This window comes from Lepidochelys olivacea, assembly GCF_965140295.1.
Source record: "Lepidochelys olivacea isolate rLepOli2 genome assembly, chromosome: 10".
NCBI classification, from domain to species: Eukaryota; Metazoa; Chordata; order Testudines; family Cheloniidae; genus Lepidochelys; species Lepidochelys olivacea.
The window spans coordinates 83,385,170-83,398,110 of NC_140420.1; the positions used below are offsets into that span (position 1 = coordinate 83,385,170).

At 44.9% G+C, this 12,941-nt stretch overlaps 1 protein-coding gene across 1 annotated transcript in view; it reads left to right on the forward strand.

The window, feature by feature from the left end:
• ADAMTS7 (ADAM metallopeptidase with thrombospondin type 1 motif 7) overlaps positions 1 to 12,625 on the forward strand; it is a 143,178-nt gene extending 130,553 nt beyond the window's left edge. Inside the window, exon 24 of the mRNA XM_084642522.1 lies at positions 10,568 to 12,625. Within this exon, the coding sequence (XP_084498648.1) occupies positions 10,568 to 10,731 (164 nt within the window). The 3' untranslated portion in view covers positions 10,732 to 12,625. The remainder of the gene's footprint in view (positions 1 to 10,567) is intronic.
• Positions 12,626 to 12,941: the final 316 nt, after the last annotated feature.

A 12,941-nucleotide genomic window follows, 5' to 3' on the forward strand; every position in this document is an offset into this window, starting at 1 on the left:
GATTTACCTTGAATATCTTTTAACAATTTAAGACATAGCAGTTGGTTTCTAATCTCAGTGGTCCATCAGAGGGAGCAATGCAGTCATGCATTAGGTTGTGCCTTTATAAGAAATATTACAAACCTGGGTCCATATCTTGCTATCTTCCTATGGAAAATATAACAGATTTCTGTGGGAGTTCTGCACTCAGAAGAATGTGCCCCGTAATAAACAGGGTAGGTTAGGATTGTTGATTTATTTACTTGTAGCAATTGCTCACCCAGTGCAATTTGTACAATTCAGTAGGTCAAAGGACCATGCTGAGAATGGTTTCAGAGTAGCCGCCGTGTGAGTCTGTATTCGCAAAAAGAAAAGGAGTACTTGTGGCACCTTAGAGACTAACCAATTTATTGGAGCATGAGCTTTCGTGAGCTACAGCTCACTTCGTTGGATGCATTCAGTGGGAAATACAGTGAGGAGATTTATATACACACAGAACATGAAAAAATGGGTGTTATCATAAGTGATCACTCTCCTTACAGTGTGTATGATAACACCCATTTTTTCATGTTCTCATGTTTCAAGGGTGGATGTGTTGTGTTAATACCAATGCATCTCACACTGGATACATGACTGAAAAGAGATAGGAAGTTAGTTTTTAAAAACAAAAAATTGTCTTCTGGCTAGAAGTCCCAGTGCTTCTAGACTGACATTCTGAGATGGGATTGCCTCAGCATTAGAAAAATCCAATCATAACTTTACCATTGCATAGGTGAGAAAATATGTTACATGAGAGAGAGGGATATAGAGAGAGGTATATAGGTGTGTGTATATAGGTATATATAATTCATTTGTGTACACACAAATACACACACACCAGTACATACATATATAAAATTTTCTGTGATAAGGTTTGCACAATTAATTTTAATATGGAAATAGAGTCTGGGCAGCTCTATGAGAGGCAGGAGACTGGGATAATACTTTTTAAAGTCAGAACTGGGACTCAGAAAATCACAAAGGCCAGAGGTCAGAAGCTTAATTCTCTGGTTTTGCTAACTCAGCTCAACGCTGAACTTTTCCTTGTTATTACAAAACCTATACCAGGAAGTTTTTCCCCCCTCCAGCATAAAAGTAAATGCCTATGTCTGAATGGCAGCCATTTAAATGAAATTTAAAGTGACTTTCATGCCAACTTGAAAAAACAAAACAAGTTTTCAGTTCCTAACATGTCAGCACAGCCCTGGCTTTAGCCAGCCCCCCTTTCCCCCCCCGCCTTTTTTTTTAAGCAATTGCTCTAGACTAATGTTTGGAATAAACTTGTAATTTGGGATTTGCATCCAGATCGCTAGTTAGGATTCTAAAGAAATAAATACAAAGATTTAACTGAAAGCAGGGCTAAATCACAGGACACCCTCTAGAGATCTGGAAAAGTAGATTTTTTTTCCCAGCACAGGAACAAGCATCTTTCTTTCCGTGGCTGTTAAGTAAGGATAACAAACTAGGGGCAGGTTCGTAATGGTCCTTAATTCCTGTGGTTGTTTGTTCCACAGCCTGAGGCCAGACCTTGACAGTGCTCAGTCTGCTGTACAGACCCAGTTTAGCCTGCTGGTAGAAAGCTCCATTTTGCCTGAGGAGCAGAGCTGACAAACACAATCTTCATCATGGAACTTTAGGCTCTTTTAAATATCCTGGGCCCAGGCCATTGAGAACCATGAGGATAAGAACCAAAAACTTGACTAACTCTCTATTCTATTGGAAGCCAGTGCAGAGAGCAGAGAACAGGTTTGATGTGCTCACGGTAGCCATTGCTGAGAAGATGCACTTCCACGTTCTTGTACTATTTGGAGTTTCCATAGGGAAGGTGATTTCCTGCCCAGATCTATTGCTTTGCTGTAGTCCAGCCAGGAGGTGACAAAGGTGTGCATAACCAAGGCCAGGTCATCGTCCACCAAGGTGGGATGGAGTCTCCTACCCAACCGTCAGTGTGCTATGCAACAATCTTTTCACCTCTGTAATCTCTGATGATATAATTAATCTAATCTTCTTGAGGACAAGAGTAGACCCCTTGCAAATTATCCACTCAGTGTACAGGGACAATAAATGCAATAGAGGGGTCACCACTTGGCTCACACACAAAAATTGAAGCCAAGTGAAAAGTAAGGTAGGCAGGAAAGTTATTGTGACAGTGTGTGTAACACGTGGCCAAACACCACCTTCAGGTAAATCATCTGGAATAAATCTTTTTTTGTTGTTGTTTGATAAAAATCACACCTTTGTGGCTAACATGTGTAAACAGTGGAATATCAAATATGAGTAAGAAGCTGGTGTTACCTCGAACACGGCATTAGGGAGACCATTAATGAAATATTGTATTCAGTTCTGGGGTCTGCAGTTTAAAAAGGATCAGACAAATTGGAAAGGGTTAAAAAAAAGAGCTACAAGAATGATTAGCGATCACACAGTGGAAGCCTAAAGAAGCTCAAGCTATTTAGCTTAGTAAGGAGAAGTTTAGAAGTGACTGGACTGTAACCTACAAGTACCTACATGGGGAGAAGATTTCTGATAGTAGATGGCTCTTTAACAACAGACATAGGCATAATTAGATCCAGTGGCTGGAAGCAAGACTAGAAACAAGATCCAACATTCTAACAGTGAGGGTAATTAATCATTGGAACAGCTCATCAAGGGATGTGGTAGGATCTCCTTCATTTGAAGTCTCATAAGCAAGACTGGAAGGCTTTCTAAAAGTTGTAGCTTAGCACAGTTAGAAGTTAAGGGCTTGATACAGGAATTAGCTGGTGAAATTATCTGGCCTGTATTATGCAGAAAGTCAGACTATGATCATGATGGTTCTTTCTGGCCTTGAAATTCTATGAATCTATAAATAATGGAAACATTGGAAAAAATACACAGTGCCCAATGGATGTCAATCTCAGTATGTCCCCTCGACGCTTTAGTGCTCGTTGCCCAAGGCTGCAGTACAAATCTTATGGGAATTCTGGCTAGCTAGAGCGCTGGACGGCTACAGCACTGGGTATTTTTTAGACAAGCTGTTTCAACCTCTTTGCGATATTTTTGTTTTTTCGTTTCCACCTATTTAACCTCAGTGCTTAATGAACATTATGGAGAGCTCAAGAACTGTCATCTTTGCAACATCCCTACAGAGGACACTTCTTCTCCTTCTCTCTTCTGTTCAGTGTCACTTTCAAAGCGGAAGTTCTGTAAGTACTGAGATTTTAGAGGCAAAACTGAGAAATTCCACAGGAACCTGAAATTCAGCAGGTTTGGGTTAACCTGAGGTCATTCCTCTTGTTGAAGAGTAAATGATTACTGAACCCTGTAGAGGTGAAATGGTTTCACTTGCGTAAGTGACTGAGATAATGGCATAAGATTGTGATTGTGAGCTTGTGCATTCAAATGAACAGTTTTAACCAGTTTTATAACCCAGAGGGTCAATGATCTGTTAAGATTTCCATCACACACCTTTACTTTCAAGGGGGTTGCTCCAGGCTGAAATGTGACAAAAATTTTAGAGGGACAAGGTGGGTGAAGTAATAGCTTCTATTGGACCAGGTTGTGTTGGTGAGAGAGAGACGAGCTTCCAAGCTGACACAGAGCTCTTCCTTAAGTCTGGGAGACAAAGACCAGGTCTACACTACAAACATATTGGTATCATTGCGTTACACAGGGGTGTGAAAATCACTTCTTGCCTTAGCTACCACCTCTCGGGCAGGTGGATTAAATACGCAGACAGGAGAGGGCCTAATAACGTCAGCCACACTATCAGAGGCTCGTATACCTGCACATCCACCAATGTGATATATGCCATCATGTGCCAGCAATGCCCCTCTGCCATGTACATTGGTCAAACTGGACAGTCTCTACGTAAAAGAATAAATGGACACAAATCAGATGTCAAGAATTATAACATTCATAAACCAGTCGGAGAACACTTCAATCTCTCTGGTCACGCAATCACAGACATGAAGGTCGCTATCTTAAAACAAAAAAACTTCAAATCCAGACTCCAGCGAGAAACTGCTGAATTGGAATTCATTTGCAAATTGGATACTATTAATTTAGGCTTAAATAGAGACTGGGAGTGGCTAAGTCATTATGCAAGGTAGCCTATTTCCTCTTGTTTTTTCCTACCCCCCCCCCAGATGTTCTGGTTTAACTTGGATTTAAACTTGGAGAGTGGTCAGTTTGGATGAGCTATTACCAGCAGGAGAGTGAGTTTGTGTGTGTATGGGGGTGGGGGGGATGTGAGAAAACCTGGATTTGTGCTGGAAATGGCCCACCTTAATTATGCACATTGTAGGGAGAATGGTCACTTTGGATGAGCTATTACCAGCAGGATAGTGAGTTTGTGTGTGTGGTTTTTGGGAGGGGGGTGAGGGGGTGAGAGAACCTGGATTTGTGCAGGAAATGGCCCAACTTTATTATCATGCACATTGTGTAAAGAGTGGTCACTTTGGATGGGCTATCACCAGCAGGAGAGTGAATTTGTGTGGGGGGGTGGAGGGTGAGAAAACCTGGATTTGTGCTGGAAATGGCCCACCTGATGATCACTTTAGATAAGCTATTACCAGCTGGACAATGGGGTGGGAGGAGGTATTTTTTCATATTCTCTGTGTATATATAAAGTCTGCTGCAGTTTCCACGGCATGCATCTGATGAAGTGAGCTGTAGCTCACGAAAGCTCATGCTCAAATAAATTGGTTAGTCTCTAAGGTGCCACAAGTACTCCTTTTCTTTCTGCGAATACAGACTAACACGGCTGTTACTCTGAAACCAGACAGGAGAGAGTCTCCTGTCAGTTTAGTAGCATCTTCATGAAAGCACTACAGCGGAGCAGCCAGGCCGGGGCAGCTGCAGCATGGTACGTGAAGACAAGCCCTGACTCAGGCCACTGCTAAATACAAGGTGGAACAGATAGTTTAGCACAAGTAGTTAACACCTATTTCAAGAGACCATTCAAGGTGCATCCGATGAAATGAGGTGTAGCTCACGAAAGCTCATGCTCAAATAAATTGGTTAGTCTCTAAGGTGCCACAAGTCCTCCTTTTCTTTTTGCGGATACAGACTAACACAGCTGCTACTCTGAATCCTGTCATTCAAGGGGAAGTGCCCTGTTAACCCCTGTCCAGTCATAGGGAGGAAAAGGGAGGGGCGAAGCAGCTTTGCGGGGCAGATTTGGGTCACAGATTGTTGTAATTAGCCATCAATCCAGTGTCTCTCTTCAGTCCATAATTTTTAGTGTTTTTGCAAAGTCTTTGTTTTTCCTCAGAGGCTTTGGAGATATTCGGCTTACTTCTCAATAGACCCATGCCCTGCAGCGTCTGGGAGTGGGACGCAAACCACTCCAGACACAAGTATGTCTTATGGCCTGACATTGGCAGAGAGCAGCAAACATGCTGGGGGAACCACCTCCCCATGGGGCCTGTACACCGAAGCTTGCCTGCTGACGCACAGGGATAAGTGCTGTGAGGAGGGGAGACAGAACGAGACCCTAATTCCGAGGCAGGGCCATCCTTACCCATACGCAAAGTACACAGCTGCATAGGGCACCAGGAAATTGCCCCAAATTTCCTGGTGCCCTGCGCAGCTGCATGCTGCTCCGGCCCCTGCTCCGCCCCACCCCGCCCCTAGTCCACCCCTTCCCCACAGCCCCCGCCCCAGCCCCGCCTCTTCCCGCCCCCACTCCACCCCTTCCCCAAAGCCTCCGCCCCAGCCCCGCCCCACCCCGCCCCTAGTCCACCCCTTCCCCACAGCCCCCGCCCCAGCCCCGCCTCTTCCCGCCCCCACTCCACCCCTTCCCCAAAGCCCCGCCCCTGCTCCGCCCCAGCCCTGCCCCCACGCCACCCCTTCCCCAAAGCCCCCGCCCCTGCTCCGCCGCAGCCCTGCCCCCACGCCACCCCTTCCCCAAACCCCCGCCCCTGCTCCGCCCCACCCCACCCCTAGTCCACCCCTTCCCCAAAGCCTCCGCCCCAGCCCCGCCTCTTCCCGCCCCCACTCCACCCCTTCCCCAAAGCCCCACCCCTGCTCCGCCTCAGCCCTGCCCCCACGCCACCCCTTCCCCAAAGCCCCCGCCCCTGCTCCGCCTCAGCTCTGCCCCCACGCCACCCCTGCCCCAAAGCCCCCGCCCCTGCTCCGCCTCAGCCCTGCCCCCACGCCACCCCTGCCCCAAAGCCCCCGCCCCTGCTCCGCCCCAGCCCCGCCCCTACTGCCCTGAGCTCTGCAGCAGGGCTGGGCCTGCACTCACCGGCGGTGGGAAGTGCAGCAACCCAGCTCCAGCCGCACCACCAGTGAGAGCTGGGGGGTGGTTTCCGCCCTACCCCCCAAGCCAGCCCTGCCCCCCCCACAGAGTCCTGGCTCCCCCCCCACACACACACACACCCCATGGGGGGGCTGCATAGGGCCCCAGAATAGCTGGGGACGGCCCTGTTCCCATTTTGCAAACAGTGCTTTCAGAATTCAATGCCTAGTGCCATGGACATGTTTAGGAACGGGAAGCCAAGCTCTATTGGCTAGGATTTGAAGCTAGACAAGTTCAGAAGGGAAATAAGGTGGGATTTTTTTTTTAAACAGTGAGGGTAATTAGCCATTGGACCAACTTACTGAGGGACATGGTGAAGACTCCGTGACTTGAAGCCTTTAACTCCAAACTGGTTATCTTACTCAAGGATTTGCTGTAGCTGAAGTGGAGGTTAGGCCTTGATGCATAATTTACAGGATGGAATTCTCCGGCCTGTGCTGGGCTGGGGGTCAGACTAGATGGTCAGAATGGTCCTATCTGGCCGTAAAGTCTGGGACGCTATAAACACAATGAAGTTACTCCACTTTCTCAAATGTCTGTAGCTCTCTATGAAAATACCTGATGTCTACTAAAAAAACCAACAACCCATGTTGACTACTGAGCCATATGAAAGTGTCCAGTGATGGCTTCTATAGTACCAGTTCTGCAGTACAGTGTCTGCCGTGATTTTAAATCACCTACCGAACAAACCCATTAAAGCAACGCTAAGGATCTGCTTTATACCCATTAAACTCAGGCAGAAAAAGGCCAGCTCAGGCACTATATGGCTCAGGGGCCAGACTATGGGATACAGAATCTCTGGGCAGGTGCCGAATGCCATCACACTCTGACATCTGGTCCTGTAGTGAGGTGCAGGCCACTTCAGGGGACAGGTTGAAAGCAGCCCCTCAGGTCCCTCAGGACTATAGTGCTACCTTTGCATGGTAATTGGAATGGGGGAAGTGGACAGCTCTGGGTATCCTGTAAACCTAGGCAAGAGCCACTCACAACCTGGCCCTTTGCTTATAGAAACCAGATAGGGAGCAGATTTCTCATTAAGATCTTGAGCCAGTTCACACACACACGGATGTGGAGTTCCTGAAAACCGCAGCCTGGGCTTTCAAACTCACCCCCCCCCCTCCCCCCAGCAGCCAATGATTTTAGTACATCTCAGCTTTCAAGGAGTTTGAATGGATTCCGCAACTCTGCTGACTGGGCTGGACATTGTAACCATGCAAAGCAGCCAGCTTCTAGCTAATGGGGGCTCCCTTTAAGTAGATGCCCTGAGGGGAAGGATAGTAGAGGTTGGGTGTTTAAACAGCTTTTCACCAGTGAGCCAGCAAAATGAATTAATGGATAATGACTGGCATTTAGGGGCTTAGTCTATTGTAAACAGGTTTTTCAAGCCCCAAAGAATTATTGCCAAGCAGGAATAGCTGAGGGAGAGCGCGAGAGAGAGGAAAGATCTCCACTGAAATAGGAAATTCGTTTAAAAAGCAGATTGGCTTTGTTAGTGAGAGGCTGGGAGGCCAAGTGTGGAATCTGAAATGGGCACAACAGTCTCTGTTTTCCACATCGCACAACATTCTTTCCATTAACAACTGAGGATAAAATTCTCTCTCCTGGGAAGCAGGGCATTGGCCTTTCCCTAAACAAAACCTTTTGTCCCTTGAACTGAGGCAACATGAAGTGATGGTCAATGACCAGTATCCCTCCAACTCAGTACCAAATCGTGATAGTAAATTTAGGATAACAGTGTAAATAACAGGAGATTTGTGCTTAGTAATCAGACCTCTTCTGAGTCTATGAGACTTGTCCAAGTGTTTAATTCTGCACAATGGAGGGCAGTTACTAGTGGAGTGCCTCAGGGATCAGTCTTGGGACCAATCTCATTTAACATTTTTATTAATTACTGACTTTGGCACAAAAAATGGGCGTGTGCTAATAAAATTTGCAGATGACACAAAGTTGGGAGGTTTTGCCAATACGGAGGAGGACTGGAATATCATACAAGAAGATCTGGAGGACCTCGTAAACTGGAGTAATAGAAATGGGATGATATTTAATAATGAAAAGTTATGCATTTAGGGACTAACCAGAAGAATTTTGCTATTTTGGGGGATGTATCAGTTGGAAGCGACAGAGGAGAAAGACCTGGGTGTAGAGACAGGGAAGTATTAGTACCTGTCTACAAGGCACTGGTGAGACCTCATCTGGAATGGTGTCTACAATTCTGGTCTCCCTTGGAGTAGGTGGGTGAAGTTCTGTGGCCTGTGATGTGCAGGAGGTCAGACTAGATGATCATGATGGTCCCTTCTGACCTTAAAGTCGTGAATCTATAAGAGGGTGTTGCCCAAGAGTGGACAATACAGAGAGAATTAGCAGATTTCCACCACCACACATCAGATCTATACTTTGGGAAGGATCTAAATTGTCCTTTTAAGAAGGAGTCCATTTACTTTAGTAATTCCTATAGATTACAGGGGGAAGTCGAACTGGGCAGAGGTGCTGTGATTTAATGGTGTTTAAAGTAGCCATGTGCATGGGCGGAACGTGACTCCCGAATTTGGGGAGGCTGGGTGCGAGCGCTGGAAGCTCCCTCGAAGTGGGGCAGCCCACTGGTGCCTGAACTGTGACACTGCCCCATGCTCAGCCTCCTCCCTTGAGGCCCTGCCCACACTCTACCCCCGTTCCACCCCAGACCCTCTTGGCCCCCTCCCCCAAGTCCCCTGCCGCTCGCACTTCTCTGCCCCCTCCCTTGAGGCCCCCTCCTCCTGCCGCTCCTCAGCGGGTGGGGGGAGCCTCAGGGGAGGGGGCAGAGAGCTGTGAGCAGCAGGTGGGAGAGAGCAAGGGGGGGCATCAGGGGGAAGAGGTGGAGCGGAGGCGGGAAGAGCAGCAGCGTGGGCAGGGCCATGAGGGAAAGGGACGAGCAGGAGTGGAAAACCAGAGCACTGAGCCATTTGAGCTTTGCCCATTGCTAGTTAAAATTTCATGACAGCTTGGAATATTTCAGCTGAACGAGAGGAGCATTAATCTGGTGAGTATGACAAACTCACAGGTGACCTTGCTCACTGAGTTGATTGATTCCTGTGCAGCATAAATCTAATGTTCCCACTGAGACAGGCAGAGTGTTAGCATAAAAACTCAAGAGGGGACAGTGTTTGCGTTTATTAACAGCTGACCCGTGACTCAAACAAGATTTGGGGCACACTGATGGTTTTAAATTAGGGTCTGAAGATGGGAGGATTAGAGGAAGATCATAGTTAGACCAGCAGGGTTTTGTGACTATATTGTCAAGGAATGCTACTGTGATGCGGTAATCCATAATGGATAGTATCTTAAACCAAGGCCAAAAAGCTGATGTTATTCTGATTAAAAGCCATCCAGTTAGTTCATGGTGCTCTTGTAAGAATGTAAAAGAACTCAACACTCCTATGAAAATTATGTGCCATACAGACTCCGGGGATGGAGCATTCATACCCAGAAGTCACCTGGAAGCATTCCTCTGAATTCCAATAGTAAGGTGAATGACTGGCATCCACAATGCTGCACTGTGCCACATACTTATGATCCAATTGACCATTATCGTATAATTCACTGATTTGGAAATAAAGATAGAACAGTTAAGGGACAGACTCAGGCAGATAAAATCATTGGTACAGATCTGCCATGAGTCCCACTAATAATAATAATTTGCATTTATATAGCACTTAAGACTTCAAAGCCATTTCCAGACATTAACTGATTACCAGTAATCTCTGCAAGGAGCTGAATGACATCCACTCCAACTGACTTCAGTGGGAATTGCAGCAGTACATGTCTGATTAAAGAGCCTGCTGTGAAATTGACATATGACAGAACTTAGCCACCCCAGTGCCTTTTAGTGTCCCAAAGACAGGCAGCGTTATCCCATGAAGTCGCTGTGGGGGAGGATTCTGTCTCTTTGATGTCAGCACAGAGCCCCGCCCCCATCTATGCAAATCTTGCTACTCAAGCTTTGTGGCCCCATAACTGATAAATAATGAATAAATATGATTATTCTAATTGCTTGATTTTGCTAAGTTGATGTCACAGGCCTTATCTGCGATGGGTGAGTTTCCATTGGCACTTAGATTAGATGGGAACAAATCTGAACATTCAGCCCTAAGGGAAAGAGGACTCCGCTTTCCAGGGCTGCGCTGGTCTTTGTTCCTATATTTACTTTACTGTCAGCCAAATACAGACTTTTGCATCAAACCTTGTATTCAGGGTAATATTATTTCTGTCTCTTCATTTTTTCTCCTTCAGCCTTTATCTGTGAGCGGGACCGCCTCACGTTCAGTTTTTGTCAAACCCTAAGGATTCTGGGAAGATGCCATCTTCCAACTGTCAACGTGCAGTGCTGCCGAACCTGCCGCCAGCCTGGTCACAGTGCTCGGGATCGTGGGAATGAACGTGTCTCCAGGAGGTGAAACCATTTAGGTAGAAGGACCCTTTATGGGGAGGGGAAAAACAGAGCTATAGAAGCTTCAAGAGAACATACATTATGCAGTGAACAAAAGGAACTCCTTAAAACTAGGTTTTGCCACGTGGTCTGTTCAAATAGCAATGCAGAATGTAGCTACAAGTTCCTCCACTGGGGATTTTGTATGGTGCTCTTTAAAAACACAGGGAAGATTTTTTTTAGAAAAAACTACACTACATGGTGCTCAAATGATCAGCCTGAGAAACAGAGCCTAGCACTCAAAGTCCTGCTAGTTACCATGGAGAAATGTACTATTTCCTAGCAAGTAGCTGAAAACAGATACAATTTTCCATATCTCGTGTCATGCCTAATGTTAGACAATATACAAGAGAACATTTTGGGAAACAAACTTAAAACAGAATAGCAAACATTTTTGGGAGATCTCTCTAAAAGACGCATGGTGCTGTCATTTGACATTTTCAGCATTTGGTTGGTGTTGGCAGGCCAGCACAAAACTCTGACCAAGTGACTTTTTATTATTATTAATTATTATTATTATTATTATTATGTATAAGTGAGCATCTATGATTCCAAACAGTGTAGCTTTTGCCTTTTTCCTTTTTTTCTTGAGGGACTCAAAGCTGGCAACCTACTTTTGTAATTTACTGAAGAATGTTTACAAATTGAAGTTAGCTCTACATAATTTAAGAAACTGAGACAGATCAAAGTGAGCAAGGAAGCAAAATACCTGCACTAGTCATTATCACCAAGAGTATTAGGCTTGCAGATCCTCCAGTATGTCTGAGTATTCCTCGCCCTTTTAATGCTGCTGCTGGTTTTCTGTGTAAAAGTGAGGGTACATATGAGCGTGTTTTGATGGAGGGTAAAGGGGTGAGGAGATCAACACATGAATGAAGAGACAAATTTATGTTGGAGGAAAAATTACATTGTCCCCTGCATATATTTGTAAAGAGTCCAGAATACTATCCTAGTCTAAGTCATGAACAGTGTATTAGAACTGCATCTACTGCTATTTTACCTTCTCCACATTATTCCTCTGAAAGGCACAAATGACAAATTGGATTGTTAATGGCATAACTGGATTTCTGCATGTGATTACAACACTTTGTATAAGTTTGGTGGTTAATTAAGGTTTTGTCTTTGTTTCTACAAATTTAAAAATCTTCTTTCTGCTTATATAGCTTTACTTTCGTTAAAGTTAGTTGATTCTTTTAACTAGACTGTCCAATATTGTACAAGGAAATGGTACATAATTATCAAGGCAGGCATTGTTCTTATCTGTCCGGGGTCCAATAGTGACTGTATGTTAATCCCTCAGTGTATTAGGAAGGACGTATTATATTGGTCCCTGGAAGAAGGTCCAAAACATTCATTTGTATGTTACTCTTCAAAAAAGACCAAATAATTGTAGACAGTGAATAAAATCCTACTTGCACTAAAATAAATGGGATTTTGCCATTGATTTTAATTGAAGTAGGAGTGAGCCCAGTGTCAGTTAAATGACGTTTGTGCAATACAATTGTACCGTTCAGAATAAGTGAACCTTTTCTAGTGCCACCCTGATTTGTACTGTGTGAAGTCATTTTCAGTACAATCGCCAAGATGACAAGGGGAATTCCTGTGTATAATGTGTGTGTAAACTGCAGCCCATCACTTTACCACCTGTATTTTGTTTCTTTCCAAGCTGATGTAAATTTTTTATATTTAAAGAGATTGTGTACGGTCTTGTTTTATTTCCCAGCAATCGTGCCGTCCTGTGCAACATTTTGTTGTATTCATCAGGGCTCTAAGATTTTACTGAGAAATAGTTTCTAAGTTTGTTGTTTTTTTAAATGGCTGTAGCTCACAAGTGTGTTAAATTAAACTGTTACAAAAGGAAATTTAATGTTTGCAGATTTCTCTGTTCTCTCTGTTCAAATAATTTTTCATTAAAATCCCACAGAGAAAGCGCTGGTTATACCTGACAACTTTCCTCTTATATCTGTAGCAGAAACCAACAATCAGGATGCTTCAGAAAATACCTGGAGGCTGCTGATGGAAATTATTATTAATGTTGTGATATCAAATATAAAGCATGTAGATATATGCAGATTTGGGGTAAAAATGTGAAAGGACCTAGGTGGCTTAGGACTCTTTTTGACTTCAAAGTCACTCAGGTGCTTTTGCAGATTTTACCCCTGTGCCAGACAGGTTATT